The 18,924-nt window shown below is 44.5% G+C and overlaps 1 protein-coding gene across 3 annotated transcripts in view; it reads right to left on the bottom strand.

The window, feature by feature from the left end:
- Nucleotides 1-13,272: 13,272 nt before the first annotated feature.
- Nucleotides 13,273-18,924, bottom strand: part of LOC122686276 (phospholipid-transporting ATPase FetA-like) — a 100,996-nt gene continuing 95,344 nt past the window's right edge. For 2 of the 3 annotated variants that reach the window (XM_043891454.1, XM_043891456.1), the window contains 5 exons: nt 18,248-18,331; nt 16,746-16,991; nt 16,437-16,575; nt 15,482-15,612; nt 13,273-15,386 (listed from right to left, as the gene is read on the bottom strand). In XM_043891454.1, the coding sequence (XP_043747389.1) occupies nt 15,195-15,386; nt 15,482-15,612; nt 16,437-16,575; nt 16,746-16,991; nt 18,248-18,331 (792 nt within the window). In that variant the 3' untranslated portion in view covers nt 13,273-15,194. The remainder of the gene's footprint in view (nt 15,387-15,481; nt 15,613-16,436; nt 16,576-16,745; nt 16,992-18,247; nt 18,332-18,924) is intronic. The other variant, XM_043891455.1, reaches the window with a different exon arrangement.

The following is an 18,924-nucleotide window of genomic DNA, read 5'->3' as shown; positions in this document are numbered from 1 at the left end:
CGAGCTTCCGCCGTGGCCCCGCCTTCTGCGGCCTGCGCCCCGCCCTTTCGGGGTGGTGCCGGCGGAGCGGCTGGGCTGTGCTGGAACCCAGAAAACCCTCGCGCGCGGCTTAACTGGCGTGTGCAAGGCAGGTGCATTTGCGCATCCGCCATCGCCTAAAGGAGCGATTCTCTGCCTGACACCGCAGTAGAACCTCTTGGGAAAAATAGAAAAACAAAACTAAAGCCTGACCTCAGCAGAGACCAATTGATCCAGAAGTACGGGTAGGGTGGAGAAGGGGTTGGGTGGTGCCCAGCCTCGATATTTTGAAAAGCACCCCAGCATAGCCAGGATGAAGAAGCCTGGTAAAGTCTAGAACGGAACAAAGACTGTCTCCTTTGGCCAAAAATTTAGTCAGGTTCTTCTGAGTCGGCCCTGGACCAGGCTTGACTTTGGGCTCCCCTCTTTGTCCTTGTAGAATCCAGTTTGAGCAAGAATCCCTTTAAATCAGTTTATTGGAAATTCTCTGCTCTTGATATCTGACCATCCTTGGTGTTTTATCACCTTCGCCTGCTTTCAGCAAGAATTCTGTTGAGTTGATCTACCAAGAATCCCCCTTTCCTCTGATGTTTCTTCTTAGTAATTGCTATGTTCATGTCCCTCCAAAATCCATATGTTGAAATCCTAACCCCCAAACATGAGTAGGTGGGGCCTTTGAGAGGTGATTAGGTCATGAGGAGCTTGCGTGATTAGGATTAGTAGCGTCACAGAAGATACCTCATGGGGCTCCCTAGCCCAGTCCTTCAGATGGGGAAGTAGCTGACCAGAGAGCACCTGGTGGCCATGCTGGCACCTTGATCGCAGACTTACAGCCTCTAGAAGTCTGAGAAATTTGTGTATAAGCTACCCAGTCTGTAGTGTGGTGTGTTTTTCAGCCACGGCATGCAGCATGCAGGACCTTCGTTCCCAACCAAGGACCAAACCCCTGCCCCGTGCATTTGGAGCACAAAGGCTAACCACTGGACCACCAGGGGATTCCCTGTGGTGCTTTATTATAGCAGACAGAATAGATGAAGGCTGTAATTTTCCAGCCACTGACCTCTACCCTGCTGCTTGGCTAATAAGTTATCACTTGTCTTTATTGGGGTCTGAGTTGAGCTCAATCTCTCCCCCACTGCAGCACCTCATTGCAGTGGTTCCTATAGATATTCCATGATCCCCAGCCCACTCCCTACCCTCCCCCTGCCCTGCCCCTGCAAATAAAGTTTGCCTTACCATCTTTAACAAGTGTAATGAATATTTTTTTCTTTATCAGAACTCATGTGCTTCCTGCTCCTATGCAGGGTGTATGTGAGACACTGAAGACTTGTCCTCCTCTTGTATCCAAAGGGGGGTGGGGGCAGGTGGTCTTTCAATAAATAGTTATTAGAACCTCTCTAGGTTCCATCCTCTGTGAAAGAGAGTCTGAGACCCTGTGCTCTAGGCACTCCCAGACTTGTTAGGTCACAGTCAAGGAAGGAGATAAATGTCATACTGTGTAATACATCCTCAGGCCTCTTTACAAAAGTCATGTGAGCTGAGCTTTGAATAATGAGTGGGAGGTAAAAGGTGTGGGGGAAGCATGTACCTAAGAACAATGGGGCAAAGCAACTGATATGATGGAGAAGTGGGACCGATGCAGAGAGAATAGCAAAGATGGTCAGGGCTGTGATAATGAAGAGCCTTCCATGACAAACTAAGGAATTGGGATTCATCCAGTAAGCAGTGGAGAAATACTTTATCTGGAGGCAGGATGGTAAATCAAATATGAATTTTAGAACTACAGTTCTGGGGGCAAAGTGGAGAGGGCTTTAGTCAGGGAGACCAGTGAAAAGCTGCATGTTTGTGCAGATAAAGGGTCCAGGGTGGGGTCTTAGCCTAAGCTAGGCCAATTGGAACCCTTTCCCTGAGAATTTGAACTTGGGGGAGAGAGAAGTACACTTTTACTCATGGTTAGACTTACAATGGAAATTTGAGAGTGGTGTCAAATTTTACTTGTCAAATGGCCTGAGTTGCAGAAAAAACCAATTTGCTGAGAAGTATCAGTCTGTTGCCTAGAGAGGAGTCAAGTGAAGACACAAAGAAACTACTCCCCAGGTTCTTGGGGCCTCCAGTAGCTGATTCCACTTCTCACTGAGGCCGTTTAACTCTTAGAATAGATGATGCATCCTTCTATTCATTCATACAGTCTTATTTTTGACCTCAGAAAATGTGGGTTACTTCCTGTTACTTGTGTTACGGGATAAATTTTCAAGAAGTTAAAATCATGAGTCTTATACAAATATAAAATAAAGCTATATTTAATTCACTGATTAATGAGAGAGCCAGTAAGACACTAAGATTGGTTCACAAGGGTATTTGACTTTTAGAAATGTAAATTCTCTTCCAGACAAAATTAATTTGCATCACCAAGGAGGAATTATTTGCATTGTCAAAGGCAGAAATATTCTGCAATATTATCAGTATTTGAACAGATAAGAACTTTAGAAACCTCACTCCAGCCAAAGTGTGGATACTGAATTAGAGGAAAGAGACCAGTTAGGAGACTGTGGTAACTGTGATGAGAAATGGGAGGGTGTGAATTAGGGCAGTGGCTGAGGGGTTAGATAAGATGTAGATTCAAGAGACATTAAGGGTATAGACTCCATAGGACTTAACGATTAATTTAATGTGTCACTGAGGGTTGGAGGTAAAGAAGAGCAAATAGTCTCAGATGACTCCCAGGATCCTCCAAATGCTGAGTTTTCTCCAAAACCCTTTGTACACCTCTTAGAAGATTTGGAGCTAGAATTACAGGGAGATGTTGGATCTAGGACAATGCTCCCTTGTTTCTCTGTTTCTGGCAGTGATAAATATGGTCTTTCCCCAAAAGTTCTTAAAGATGCAGGATGAGCCAAATCTTCCCACAATCTCTCCCTATTCCTGAGACACTGTAGATGAGGAACAAGTATAAACCTGGCCTATGTGTGTTAGAATCACCTCTCTGTTTTCGCTTTTGGCAGTTACTCCATCTAGCTCAAGTGAAAAAATCTCATAACCCATCCAACTTCAGAAAATCCCTCAAGGGGTGCTCTCCTGAAATGAAATAATGTCTCATCTGTTTCTCTTTATGTTTTATTCTTATCTCTAAAGACAAGACACATTGGCCCACTCATCTTCATACTTCGAGCAAGTCATGACCACTTTCAAATGGGGGCTTCTCTTTCCGAAACTATATGACCTATTCTCATCATTGACTTAATTTCTCAGAATTCTAATTACATGAAAGATAACATAGATTGGGGTCACATATCCACTCTTGGCCAACTGTGGCCAGGACTAGTGGAGTCAACTGGCATGAACACAACTCATCCCGTCACTTAGAGCTGAGTGGGAAGAGCCAGTAATCTATGGATTTAGCACCGTTGAGTAAATCAAGGGGTTTATTTGATAAACTAGTGCCTGCATCTTCTGCAGCTAACCCACAGAGTCCTTTGGTTTTATCTTCAAAAATGTATCCTCTACTCATCCACTTATTTCTTCACTGCTTCCATAGTCTAAGCTACCACCATTCCATGCATAGACAATTGTAACTTCCTCCTAAATAGTCTCTCTGATGTCACTTTTATAGTCCTATTGCCCATAGAATGGCTTAAACAATCTTTTCAACCTGGCTTTAAAGTCTTCCATGGCATCTTATCATACCTCTCCAACCACCCTCCCCTTTGCTCATGATGTTTTACCCACATTAGACTTATGTTTCTTACATACAAAGCTTGCTCCTATCTTAGGGACTTGAATGTCCCTAAGATTTTTGCAAAGCTAGATCCTTTTAGTCATTCAAGTCTCATGTCACATGTTACTTCCTCAGAAAGTCCTTTTCTGACCACCAAAAAAGGTGGTCGGAAAGTTAGCTGCCCCTCTCCACTCAGTCTCTCATTCTATAAGCAGCCACTGTGGTAGCTTCATAGCACTTACTATCTGAATGACCTTGTTTACTTTGATACTGTCTCTTCTTCTAGAAGGTAAGCTCCATGATGGTAGAAATCTTTGTTGTCTTTCACTCTATGGGCAGCATATAGAACAGTGCCCAGACATGGCAGACACTCAGTAAATATTTGTATATGGATGCATGTGATAGAAGGCAGTGTGCGTGTGTGTGTAATTGGAACTTTGAAAGAATGGCATCTGTGGGGTCAGTATCAGATTCTTTACTGTCTGAACCACCAAGGAAGCCCATAACCGTGAAACCATTTTATATTGTCTCCTACTCTTTTAACCTATTGCGTGAGACTTTATGAATTTTCTGGTCATTTTAAGGTAGCAATCAGTACTTGTTACTTTGAATATTTAAGATGCCTGAGGTAATGAAAGTATTTTTTTTAATTTCATGCTTTAAAATTAAAGTTTTTCTTATCTCTCAGCCTGGCCCTATTGCAGATGGTCATGTTCAGTGGGGCTTAGTAGATGCCTATCGTTCCTTACTTATCTCTTTTCCATGCCCCAGTTTGCTAATCTTCTTTCTCCAGTGTTTGAGCAGGGTGCAGGGAGAAGGAGGTTCTTACTTGGCTGATACTGTCACAAACTAGTTTTAGTGTTTGGCAGGTATCTAAAGTCATTTTTTTTTTTTTTGACAGAGAGATTCTTTATTGGTGTAGATATTTCTCCTATACCAATTTACTTTAAGGTGAGTAAATTCAGCTCCTCTAGCTGATCACTTATAGCTCCTTTACAAATCTCTAGGCAGTTAAAAAATCAACTTTATTGAAGTATAATTAAACACAATAAAATGCACAGATTTTAAGTATACAGTTTGATGAGTTTTGACAAATGTATATATACACCCATGTAACCACCTCTGAAATCAAGATATAGAAAATTTACCTCATGCTGTTAGGCAATCAAACCCACCCTCAGGCAGCCTTCTATCTATTTAGAAATATCCAGGCATTTGACACCATATCTCTTGCTTCCTTCTGGGGAAGTCTCCTCAACCTTTCAGATGGTCTCTCTGAAGAGACCAAGATAAAGAACAAGATATGGACAAGATAAAAAAACCCTAACTAGGTTTCTTTTATGGCTTATATCTGATCTAGGGGGAGCACTCATGAATCACTTGTCCTGAAAAACAATGCCAATCTCACCACCACTATTAATACCTCCTCTTGCTCTGCCATAGAACAGATAGCTAGCTCTTCTCTCCTTTTTGAGATTTTCCAGGTGTAAGTCAGGCATGAGTTCTCTGTATCCCTCCACCCATTAACTGTATCAATCTCGGCAAGTAATTTCCTTATACCCTTTCAAAACTAAACTGGGGGTGGGACTCAAAGCCCACTAGTAATTCTCTCCAAGGATACTTTTCCAATGTCTGAATTTCTGGCCCCTTTCTCAAGGTGGGTAAGGAATTAAGACTTTGAGGCTTTTCACATCCCATTTTTTGGCAAGTCTTAAATGGTTATCTAAAACTTCACCTTAGAAAGAAGTATCTGCTGTTTTGGATCCTTGAAAAAAAAGTCATGTCCAATTCTTTGTGACTGAATGGACTGTACCCTGCCAGGCTCCTCTACCCTATGGAAGAGGAATTCCTCTATGGAGTTCTCCCAGCAAGAACACTGGAGTGGACTGCCATTGATTCCTGAGTAGAGACCAAGACTCAACTCTCCCAAGATGCATATGAACCATCAGGGAGGATGCCAGTTGTTCAGGAGTTTGGGGGGATATTACTGACCTGAAACGGTGTCAGTTCTGGGGTCAAAGAGAAGTTCAGTTCAGTTTAGTCGCTCAGTCGTGTCTGACTCTTTGTGACGCCGTGGACTGCAGCACATCAAGCCTCCCGGTCCATCACCAACTCCCGGAGTTCACTCAAACTCATGTCCATTGAGTCAGTGATGCCATCCAACCATCTCATCCTCTGTTGTCCCCTTCTCCTCCTGCCTTCAAGCTTTCCCAGCATCAGGGTCTTTTCCAATGAGTTAGATCTTCGCATCAGGTGGCCAAAGTATTGCATTTTCAGCTTCAGCATCAGTCCTTCCAATGAACATTCAGGACTGATTTCCTTTAGGATGGACTGGTTGGATCTACTTGCTTTCCAAGGGACTCTCAAGAGTCTTCTCCAACTCCGCAGTTCAAAAGCATCAGTTCTTCAGTGCTCAGCTTTCTTTATAGTCCAACTCTCACATCCATATATGACTACTGGAAAAACCATAGCTTTGACTAGATGGACCTTTGTCAGCAAAGTAATGTCTCTGCTTTTTAATATGCTGTCTAGGTTGGTCATAGCTTTTCTTCCAAGGAGCAAGCATCTTTTAATTTCACGGCTGCAGTCACCATCTGCAGTGATTTTGGAGACCCCCAAAATAAAGTCTGCCACTGTTTCCACTGTTTCCCCATCTATTTCCCATGAAGTGATGGGACCAGATGCCATAATCTTAGTTTTCTGAATATTGAGCTTTAAATCAGCTTTTTCACTCTCTTTCACTTTCATCAAGAAGCTCTTTAGTCCCTCTTTACTTTCTGCCATATGAGTGGTGTTATCTGCATATCTGAGGTTATTGATATTTCTCCTGGCAGTCTTGATTCCAGCTTTTTCTTCATCCAGTCCAGCATTTCTCATGATGTACTCTGTATATAAGTTAAATAAGTAGGGTAACAATATACAGCCTTGACGTACTTCTTTCCTGGTTTGGAACCAGTCTGTTGTTCCATGTCCAGTTCTAACTGTTCTTCTTGACCTGCATACAGATTTCTCAGGAGGTAGGTCAGGTGGTCTGGTATTCCCATTTCTTGAAGAATTTTCCTCAGTTTGTTGTGATCTACACAAAGACTTTGGCAAAGTCAATAAAGCAGAAATAGATGTTTTTCTGGAACTCTCTTGCTTTTTCAATGATCCAGCAGATGTTGGCAATTTGATCTCTGGTTCCTCTGCCTTTTCTAAATCCAGCTTGAACATCTGGAAATTCTCAGTTCATGTACTGTTGAAGCCTGGCTTGGAGAATTTTGAGTATTACTTTGCAGGCGTGTGAGATAAGTGCAATTGTGCGGTAGTTTGAGCATTCTTTGGCATTGCCTTTCTTTGGGATTGGAATGAAAACTGACCTTTTTGAGTCATGTGGCCACTGCTGAGTTTTCCAAATTTGCTGGCATATTGAGTGCAGCTCTTTCACAGCATCATCTTTTAGGATTTGAAATAGCTCAACTGGAATGCCTGCCAGGAGCTGGCACATGAGATCCCACCCATGACAAGGTCATGAGGGAGAAAACCTGACGGGCAAGGCGGATCAGGTATTCAGGGATTCCGAAAAGCTGCCCCTGGCGCTCACCTTAAAAGATGATATCTGTCTTTCTGATGCTTGCTTCAATAGACTACTCCCTAATTTCTGTGACACAGGCAGAAGGCCTTCCCCCATCTCTTTCCAAATAAGAATCAATTTAGAACTTTAATCAATAAGTTTCCCAGGTGGTGGTATTTTATGAGATTATCCAGGGTGAAAGGAGGGTTTTAATTTAAACTCCTTTGCTGGTATTTTAGTTTGGCAAATGCATTTATGCCCTTGGTACTAATATGCATGATTGCTTATAATACCCTAATCATAAAACAGCATAAAAAACCTGATCACATAAAGGCCCTAATAGGCACAGAGCCCTTCAGGGGTGAGGAAGCCCTATTAGAGAACATAAAAATATTATTCTAAAAGTGGTTATAGTTAAAGATTTAGAAAAATAAGAGTTTAAAATTGTTAATTTTAACCAGGAATGCTAAACAGGGGCTGCCTCACTGGAGCTGCAGAGTCTTTGCATGGTAAACCTTTCAGATAAATTTAACTGATAACTTCTGCAAAAGGACTGACCTTTGTGTTCATTAAAGAATAGATTACAGAAAACAGCTTTGCATTCACCTAGCTCATAGAATGTCAATAGGCCCCAAGGCCAGAAGATAATGTACAAGACCCTCATAAACAAAGAAGTATGCAGAAAACACCCTGGTTTCATGAAGAACAAGCTGATGTAATGTTAAACTATCTTCCCCTTAGAAATGTACTAATTTAGGGTATAAAAGCCACGGTAAAAAATAAAGCATTGCCAGACTCTGCCAGACCCTGCAAACACCCCCGTCTGGTCATTCACACTCTCTCTCTCTCTCTCCCTCGCAGACTTGGCCCTATCAAGGCGGGTCTCACGTGTCTTCTCTCTCTCTCTCGCTGACGCCGTTCATCCTGAGGGTGCCCCCTGGATCCTGACGAGGCTGGACCCCGGCAAATGCCATCACCTCCACTAGCTTTGTTCGTAGTGATGCTTCCTAAGGCCCACTTGACTTCACATTCCAGGATGTCTAGCTCTAGGTGAGTGATCACACCATCGTGATTATCTGGGTTGTGAAGATATTTTTTGTATAGTTCTTCTGTGTATTCTTGCCACCTCTTCTTAATATCTTCTGCTTCTGTTAGGTCCATACCATTTCTGTCCTTTATTGAGCCAATCTTTGCATGAAAATGTCCCTTGATATCTCTAATTTTCTTGAAGAAATCTCTAGTCTTTCCCATTCTATTGTTTTCCTCTATTTCTTTGCAATGATCACTGAGGAAGGCTTTTTTTTTTTTTAATCTCTCCTTGCTATTCTTTGGAACTCTGTGTTCAAATGGGGATATCTATCCTTTTCTCCTTTGTCTTTCTATTCTCTTCTTTTCACAGCTATTTATAAGGCCTCTTCAGACAACCATTTCGCCTTTTTGCATTTCTTTATCTTGGGGATGGTCTTGATCACTGCCTTCTGTACAATGTCACAAATCTCCATCCATGGTTCATCAGGCACTCTATCAGATCTAGTCCCTGAATCTATTTCTCACTTCCACTGTATAATCATAAGGGATTTGATTTAGGTCATAGCTGAATGGTCTAGTGGTTTTCCCTACTTTCTTCAAGTTAAGTCTGAATTTGGCAATAAAGAGTTCATGGTCTGAGCCACAGTCAGCGCCCAGTCTTGTTTTTGCTGACTCTATAGAGCTTCTCCATTTTTGGCTGCAAAGAATATAATCAATCTGATTTTGGTATTGACCATCTGGTGATGTCCATGTGTAGAGTCTTCTCTTTTGTTGTTGGAAGAGGGTGTTTGCTATGACCAGTGTATTCTCTTGGCAAAATTCTATTACCTTTGCCCTGCTTCATTCTGTACTCCAAGGCCAAATTTGCCTGTTACTCCAGGTGTTTCTTACTTCTTATTTTTGCATTCCAGTCCTCTATAATGAAAATCTTTTCTGGGTGTTCGTTCTAGACGGTCTTGTAGGTACTCATAGAACCATTCAACTTCAGTTTCTTCAGCATTACTGGTCAGGGCAGAGACTTGGATTACTGTGATACTGAATGGTTTGCCTTGGAAATGGACAGAGATCATTCTGTCATTTTTTAGATTGCATCCAAGTACTGCATTTCAGACACTTTTTATTGACTATGATGGCTACTCCATTTCTTCTAAGGGATTCTTGCCCACCGTAGTAGATATAATGATCATCTGAGTTAAATTCACCCATTCCAGTCTATTTTAGTTCACTGATTCCTAAAATGTCGATGCTCACTCTTGCCATCTCGTTTGACCACTTCCAATTTGTTTTGATTCATGGACCTAACATTCCAGATTCCTATGCAATATTGCTCTTTACACCACCAGTCACATCCACAACTGGGTATTGTTTTTGCTTTGGCTCTGTCTCTTCATTCTTTCTGGAGTTATTTCTCCACTGATCTCCCGTAGCATATTGGGCACCTACTGACCTGGGGAGTTCCTCTTTCAGTGTCCTATCTTTTTGCCTTTTCAAACTGTTCATGGGGTTCTCAAGGCAAGAATACTGAAGTGGTTTGCCATTCCCTTATCCAGTGGACTACGTTTTGTCAGAACTCTCCACCATGACCCGTCCATCTTGGATGGCCCTACACGGCATGGCTCATAGTTTCACTGAGTTAGACAAGGCTGTGGTCCATGTGATCAGATTGGTTAGTTTTCTGTGATTGTGGTTTTCAGTCTGTCTGCCCTCTGATGGTGAAGGATAAGAGGCTTATGGAAGCTTCCTGATGGGAGACACTGACTGAGGGAGAAACTGGGTCTTGTTCTGATGGGCGGGGCCATGCTCAGTAAATCTTTAATCCAATTTTCTGTTGATGGGCAGGGCTGTGTTCCCTCCCTGTTGTTTGACTTGAGGCCAAACTATGGTGGAGGTGATGAAGATAATAATGACCTCCTTCAAAAGGTCCCATGCACGCACTGCCACACTCAGTGCCCCGACCCTGCAGCAGGCCACCGCCGACCCACACCTCCACCAGAGACTCCTGGACACTCCCGGGCAAGTCTGGGTCAGTCTCTGTGGGGTCACTGCTCCTTTCTCCCGGGTCCTGGTGCACAAGGTTCTGTCTGTGCTCTCCAAGGGTCTGTTCCCCCAGTTCTGTGTAAGTTCTGGGAGCTCTATGGTGGGGTTAACGGCGACCTCCTCCAAGAGGGCTTATGCCATACCCAGGTCTGCTGCACCCAGAGCCCCTGCCCCTGCAGCAGGCCACTGCTGACCCGCACCTCCTCAGGAGACGCTCAGACACAGTCTGTCTCAGTCTCTGTGGGGTCTCTGGGTCCTGGTGTGCACAAGGTATGTTGGAGCCCTCTGAGTGTCTCTGGTGGGGATGGGGTTTGATTCTAAATGTGAATTCACCCCTCCTACCGTCTTGCTGTGGCTTCTCCTCAGCCCTTGGACATGGGGTATCTCCTCAAAGTCACTCTTCAAAGAGAAGAGAAGGCGGCAAAATCTTGAGCTGTCCTACCAAGGCAAGAACAATCTCCATTCTTTTTTTGGTCCAGAAACTCTCCTTTGGCTTCTTACTACCAGCTGTTCACAGCTGCCTCCTCCTTTTGGTATCCAGGCCAGCAAAAGACTCACCCTGAATCCCTCAGATAAACCTGGTAAGGGTGCCTGGGTGAATATGCTCATGCTGGGCCCTGGCAAATTTTATGGTTGCTCTGGGCATGGGAACAATTATTAGATCCTTCTTTTCCCTTCCTCACATTCCCTCTCTTCACCCATTACTTCTTTAACAGGAGGGAAAGGGACAGGGCACAACTTTTGAAAGAATTCACACAACATAAACCAATTAGAATCAAATGGGATAATGATAGCAGACAAAACTAGATCTTGATCCTCAATCAGCAAGTGAAATGACACACCCAGAAGTGCCATGACAGTTCCAAGGCATTGGTGAGAGACCAAGGGAAGGGCAGTGGCCCAAATCCTGGAAACCTCTGCCCCTTCCCCCAGAGTTGGAATCCTCCCACTCATTAGCATGTTAAATTGCCCAGCCTATAAAAACTAAAGTGAAAGTGAAATCGCTCAGTCATGTCCGACTCTTTGCAACCCCATGGACTGTAGCCTACCAGGCTCCTCTGTCTGTGGGGTTCTCCAGGCAAGAATACTGGAGTGGGTTGCCATTTCCTTCTCCAGGGGATCTTCCCGACCCAGGGATGGAGCCCAGGTCTCCTGCATTGCAGGCAGACGCTTTGCAGTGGCCCACACTCTGTCTGTGGAGTTTGCTTCTCTCTGTATCTGAATAAATCCACTTCTTACCTATCACTTTGTCTCTCACCAAATTCTTTCTGTGATGAGATATCAAGAACCTGAGCTTCATTAGCTGCAAAAACCAGGTACTGTGGGTTTTGGCTGGGTTTGAGTCCCAGCCATGTGGGTTCAAGTCCCAAACTGGGTTTTGGATGGTTCGAGTCCCAGCACATGGGTTCCAGTAGCTCTCTGTGGTAAACGGTTTCACTTCCACATGTGCTTGTCCGGATTAGAACTTGGAAGGGTTGGTAGAGGGAGGCCTGACATGACCTTTTCTTGAAATGCTGTAATTCTGACAGATGTCTGGGGCGTATTCTTTACCTTACTCTGCCTGACCGGGGCACAGCCTTTTAGGGAATGAAGAGGCTGAGCCCCTGGAGTGAGAGTGGCAGTGTGGTATTCCACTGGTTTCCAGGGGCTCTTATCTCTCCTTAAGTTGTGTAAATCCAAGGAAGGAAGAGCAATGACTCTAGTCAGGAGGCCATGAGTGACTGTTTCATCAAAAGAGGCCTGCAAAGTATACTGGAAACTAGATCCTAAAGGATAAAATTCACATTGAAAGGACAGATAAAAGACAGTTTTAGGAAAAATAAAAGGTAGCAGATTTCATTCATTTACTCACTGATAGAAAAACATTAATAATCCAAGCGTTAGCATTTTGCTTAGTTATTCAAAAATGAAACAATTGTTATCCTTAAGGCGATCATCATGGCCTAGCAGAGGAGAAAACCACAGTAAAATAGGCATGTAAATGATACACAGTCAAATCATGGGAACCAAAAATAAGGAAAAGGGACACAACTCAGAGTAGGGAACTGGGTGCAAGGAAAAGGGACACAACTCAGAGTAGGGAACTGGGTGTCAGTGAAGGCTCCCAGAGGAAGCAACTAAAGCTACTGAGGTTGAAGATCAGATAGACCTTAGCTAGACAAAGGAAAGAATGTATTCTAAGAGGAGAGAACAGAAAGGGCCAAGGCACAGTGGCTTCTGAAGATAGTGGGACCTTTGGGGGAATTGCAAATAATTTTGTATATGCAGCAGAAAGTGACGATGAAGTTGGGGAGGTAGGCACCACCAAGGCAGGAAAGCTCTGATGATTCACTAATGGACTTTAAACTGGCAAATGACATGACCTGATTTGGATTTTTGAAAGATCATTCTCTGTGGTGTGGATAATGGATTGGGAATAAGCAGAATCAGAGGCAGGGAGATCTGAGAAGAGGATGTTGGCACAGTCTAGGCAAGGAACAATGAAATCTATGGGATTGGGAACAAATATGAGGAGAAAGACTTAAAGATATTTCTAAGACAAAGTGTATGGAACTTGGTAACAGGATAGATTGGATTAGAGGAACGGAAGGGAGCTGTCTAGAAAGACTTCTAGTTTTTTTGGTTTGAGCAACTGGGTGGTAGTGCTATTCAGGGAAACAAAAATAGAGAAGCAAATTTCAATACTCTTTCATTTTATTTGTTCATTTATTCAACAGATATTTATTAAAGACCCATTATATATTGTGCACAGACAGGTAAATTAGTGATTTTAATGCCCTGTGATAAGTATCACTGACAGTGACAATTACACACAGGGGAGCAACTGAATACATCGGACAGACATGTCAAAGTCACACTGAGGAATAAGGGTAAGCTCTCGCAGGAGACAGTGCCTAATCTGAGTGTTTATTTATTTTTCTTAAATCGAGGTCAAATTCTCTTAACACAAAACATTCTCATAACCCTTTTTAAGTATACAATGCAGTGGCATTTGGTACATTCACAATATTGTTCAACCATTACTTCTATTTAGTTCCAACTATTCTGAGTTTCTGGAGGGTGACTAGAAGTTTGCTAGACGAAGAAGGGAGTAGGGAAAGCATGTTAGGATATGACAACAGCATGCTGATGACAAGAAGACCAGAAAGAGCATGACTGGAGTGAATGCAGATGGGGGAGAAGTAGAAGACAACGCTAGAGAGGGCCCAATAATAAAACATGCAAATTTTAACTAGATCCTGAGGTGTGCAAGACTCTTCAAGGATGCTAAGCTGGGGCTTGACACAATCAAGTTTGCAGTTCAGAAAGATGACTCTGGAAATGGTATTCATGATACTTTAGACAGGAGAAAGCCAGAAACATGAGTGGGGAGATTTTATGCAGTAATCCAGGTGAGAGATGATCCAAATACGAACAAGGGCAATGGTAATAATGGAGGGAACTGAAAGCAAGACAATGGAGATGCTCAATGTATATCACTTGATGACTTATTAGACATCAGACTATACAGGAAGAGTACAGTATTCTGCCTTGGGTGACTCGGATGACAGTAATGACATCCTGGGGTGAAATTTGGGGGGAATATTTTTAATACAGGTTGGTGAGTTTCCTGAGATTCAACTAAGTGAAGTGTCTTAGAGTCAGTTTGATAAATGAATCTGGACCTCAGAAGAGAGATCTAGGATAGAAAGAGAGTGGAGAATCTTCTTTTTACTGGTAAATAAAGCCATGATGTTGTAAGAAGTCACTCAGGAAAAGTGTACAGGGAAAAATGAGCAGAGAACCTAGGGTTGAGCTTTGGGGACTAATATTTAAGGTGTGCAAACAGGATATAAATATACAGTTAAAAGACGCTGAGGCCAAGACAGAGTTTGGTAACGGGGGGAAGAAAAGTGGAACGGAAGTAAAGAAGTAGAGAAAGAGTGGGGGAAGGGAAACACTGGTCTCATTTGAAAGGGGGCAGGTGTCAGGAGTCTATAGACTGATGCTATTGCTTGGCCTGAGTTACTATCACTGGGGCCCCAACAGACCATACGAATCTCTCCACTCCAAAATAAACAGTTTATTACTTATCTATAAACTTATTAGAAACAGTCTCTCAAGTACATACAATTTCTTCTCAAAATAATTTTATGGAATGAAGACAAATGTTCACCAGTTATGGCTTATGTCCCTCAAGAAAAGATTTTTAAAATCCCCTGCATTTCCCCTGTCCCAGTTCTGAGGCCTGAAAAGGTGTCAGTTCTTGGGTCAAAGAGAAGAGAAGGCGGCAAAATCTTGAGCTGTCCTACCAAGGCAGGAACAATTTCCATTCTTTTTTTGGTTCAGAAACTCTCCTTTGGCTTCTTATGACCAACTGTTCACAGCTGTCTCCTCCTTTTGGTATCCAGCCCAGCAAAAGATTTACCCTGAATCCCTCAGATAAAGCCAGTGAAGGCGCCTGGGTAAATATGCTTGTGCGGGGCCCTGGCAGATTTTATGGTTGCTCTGGGTATGGGAACGATTGTTAGAGCTTACTTTTCTTTTCCCTTCCTCACATTGCCCCTCTTCACTCAGTATCTCCACATGTGCTTGTCCAGATTAGAACTTGGAAGGCAGGGGGAGGCCTGAGATGACTTCTTCTTGAAATGCTGTAACTCTGACAGCTGTCTGGCTTGTTCTCTCCTCTGCCCTGCCTTACCTGGGCACAGCCTTCGAGGGAATGAAGGGGCTGAGCCCCTGCGGTGAGTGGAAGCACGACTTTATGCTGTTTCCAGGGGCTCTAGTCTCTCCTTAGGAAGTTTCGTGAATGCAAGAGAGGAGGAGCAATGACTGCCTCCTCTGGGGCTTCCCCAAAGACCTCTACCTTTTATGAGGAAAGCTGTTTCTCTTGGGAAATCTGGCCTTCATGGTCTTGCCGGAAGTGATGAGGGCCCCAAAGCCCTGTTTGTGGGAAAACGCGTAGGCAGAGCGCCGAGAGGCTGTGTGTTTCAGTTTGGTCCTGACTGGGTATGGCAGTGGATGTCTCATGCAGTGATGAATTCTGTCAATAATCTACAGCCAGAGCATGGGGGACAGGATTTTTATCCACAGAGGCAAAGGCTAAGAGGGTCATGAATTCTATTTGGGTAGATTCCTGTTGCACTCACCTGGTCCACGCTGACGGGCCAGAACAGCGGTTTGAGAAACTGGTACCCAACCACGGGCAACATGCAGAGGATTATGCTGAGGACAACACACAGCCACATCTGTGGCAGGTTCAGAGTGTTCCTGGCCACACCTGTAAACAAAACGCCAGAAAGGAAAGGCGGGACCAGAGCCTGGAGGAAGGGGGCTGTCAGCCTGAACTTAGGTACTTCTCCAGTCCAGAGAAAGAAGTTACTGACTTGGAAACAGTTTAGTCTCCTGAGAAATAATACAAATGCTCAAGGACTGTACTGGGGTCCTTGGTATAGCCAAGGCCACTGAATTCACAGGCCTTTGTCTCCCTCTAAAGGCCAGGCCAGGCAGCAGCGGCGGGGGTAGGTTCCAGGAGTCCCAGAGCACTGACGGAGACACAAAAATGGGATGGGGGTTTTGGAGGGGAAAAATGAGTGGCTTGACGAAAAATAGGAACCAGTTATATACAGTAACATCTGTCTGTTATTTTGTCCTCATCAGAGTGCAGACGAGTGAGGGAAAAATTAATAGGAGGAGCTATTAAGGCATTATGTCATAATAGGAAGGATGTCTGACTGGGAACCAGGAGGGCTAGATTTGAGTCATTAAAAAAACTTCCAGTCTCTAAAGTAGTGCAATAATTCTTGCCCTGTCTATCTCTCAGTATGCTTGTAACACTCAAATTAGGTAAGAAACTTAAAATATCTTAGAGGCTCTAATAAGGTAAAGTACTTCCCCTAGCTAGATTTTAGTCCTTTTAAGGCTAAGATCATGTCTCAATCATATCTATATCCACGGAGTCTAATTCATAGCAGTAGTTGCTATGTAACTACTATGTTAGCAGGTATGTAACATAGCTGCTCAGTAAACATTTAATAAACAAACATACTTGGTTCACACTCCCGCCCCCAACCCCAGCCCCTTGCACACTGGGCAGAGCCTTACCCAGGAACTGGAAGACGTCGGGGAACAATAAGCATAAGCCATCACTGTACAGGAAGAATAAGATGCAAAAGTAGAAACCCAGGCTGCCCCAGGTGAAGACATGGCTTATCATCGTCCAGTAGGTTGTCTCCAGCGTAATCTGAAAAGCAGCCTCTTATGGACGTTAATCTACAACCCAGGATCTACCAGTCGCCTCCCTTCTCCCACTTCATAAAAGAGGACGCTCCCTTCCCGCCTTCCCTCCCTCCTCCCCTTCCTCTCTTCCGGACAGGCTCCCCCGCGATCCCCTCACCCCACCGCCAGCCACACCTGCACTGTGACCACACAGAGCAAGGAGGTCTGCACCATCAGGGAGAAGGACTGGTAGTCGGAGATCTCCTTCCCGTCCTTGCGCTCCGAATTGAAAACAGTCCCCATGGGGACAAAGTAGAGCACGAAAGAGCTGTAGATCCCATGCAGCAAACACTTGACAAACTCCTTCTTGTTGAAATAGAGGTTGTGCTGGCCTGGCTCATACAGCTCTGGGAAGCGCAGGCTCCACGTTTCATTCACGTCCTGGAAGCACCAGAGGGGGAGGAGGAAGGCTCAGGGTCTCTCCAGAGAAGGTCCCATCTCCAGCAGAGTCGAGGCTTCTCCCCTCACCGAGTTTGCTCTCAGGCTGCCTAGGAGATTCCTCATGGAGTACTTGAGATGGAGAACCAGAGAACAGAGCAGGGGCCACAGACCCTTTCCAAAGCCCTACTCTCTGGGCAGGGATACACGTGGTGGGAGAAAGCTAGAAGGTCAAGATGGGGAGTTAAGAAAGGGAGCAGTCAGGATTGGGAGAAGAGGGAAGGAAGGACTGGAGCTTGGGTGGGGAGGCAACTGGGACCTGAGTCCCCAGTTGTAAGTGTTCCTTTGGTTGAGTATTCTTTGTGTCAAAAGCCAGCGGGAGGAAAGAGGGAAGCCAGTGGCGTTCAGTTAGTCCATTAGAGGTATTTATGTTCTGTGATGCTCCTGCCATTCCCATAGCCACTGGGGAACTCAGCTGAGCGAATGACATGGGACCATCTTCATCTCCTAAATCTAAAGCTTTGGGTAACAAGGATTGAGGCTGAATGAGAGAACTCATCCTCTTGCTGCTCTGAGGCTGGCAGCTACTTCATGGAGAGTTTCCTTCCTACCCTGACGGAGACCAGGAGCCATGATCCCATGATGTCTTCTTTCAGCTACTTTATTTCTCTTTGGAGGCTCCTTTTTTATTCCAGGTACCCAGGACTGGAGGTTGGGTAGAAGAGGGAGAGGCAGGGCACCAGGACCCTCAATGCCCAGGGAAATTCCCGAGAGGACTAGACAGTACCCCCCAGGCTGACTCCCTGCGATTTGAGGAATCATACCCACAATTCCAAGCTTGGCCTTCAGGATTCTCACCTAGGCCTCGCTGCACTGGCTTATCCCAGTATCTCTTTATGGGTCTCTCCTTTCTGGAGCCCCTTGATTTATTTAGTCCTGCCCCAACAACTATCTCCTTCCACTTTTGTACACACTCCATTTATTGTACAGCGCAATGTCTGTGCTTCTATGAAGAAAAAATTGACACAGGAAAATTTGTTTCTACAGCCAATGATTATTCTCTGTGGCAGAGCATACTTTACTTTATCCAACGATACCTCTCCAGGTGGTGAGCTCCCTCCCTTGCTCTAGAAATGATTCTATTTACTTTTGACTTTGGAGCCTATCTCTTGGCTGCTGCTGTCCTCCTCATTCCTGGGAATACTCTTCAAGGGGCCAGGGGCTTCAGCCTTGACTAAGAGGTTTGTTGCTGGTCTTACCTGATCAAACAGACTCAAGCCCAGGACAGGGAGGGAGGTGTAGACCAGGTTGTAGAAAGTGATAAACCAGGTATCATAAACTGTCTGGAAGAACACCAAGGAGATTTCTTAGATCCCTCTCTTTTCCAAAGTCTCAGCTCTACCTCCCAGCTCTAAGAGAACCCCTTCTGCCCTCCACCTACCCATCACCATGATAACCTAGAACATGGTTTGGATTTCTGAAATCTGACTGAGAAAGCTGACTGCAGACTCTGTTTGGTCCCTGGGTCCCAGGCTGGGGCAAGGCCACATTACACTTGTTTGTGGCCAATCTGATGAGGCCGATTAAGACCAACTCCACCATGACCTGTACTGCTCCTCTCTGCGTGGAAAGGACCCAGAGTGGCTTCTAGGGAACGCTGAGTGTACCCCTGCACTCCCAGGCATGTAAGCCTCTGTGTTCTTTATCTGCTTTACGGCATTCAGTAGTTTCTTTAACCCTGGACACCTTCTAACACTGGCAAGCAGAACAGACCCATGAGCCTACAGAGGCTGCTTTCTTTCCTAGCCACAAGAGGTCAGCAGTGACATGTACGTATACATACACCTCCCACAAGCCACAGTGGTGTCTCTAGACACTAGGGGCAGACAAGCCCGCTACTGTCTGCTGACTGGTCTGTCTTCCCTGGAGCCTAAGG

The sequence above is a fragment of the Cervus elaphus genome, chromosome 29 (genome assembly GCF_910594005.1).
Source record: "Cervus elaphus chromosome 29, mCerEla1.1, whole genome shotgun sequence".
In the NCBI taxonomy this organism is placed as follows: domain Eukaryota; kingdom Metazoa; phylum Chordata; class Mammalia; order Artiodactyla; family Cervidae; genus Cervus; species Cervus elaphus.
Note: the sequence above shows the minus strand (reverse complement) of the source record. Positions and strands in the feature narration are given on the sequence as shown.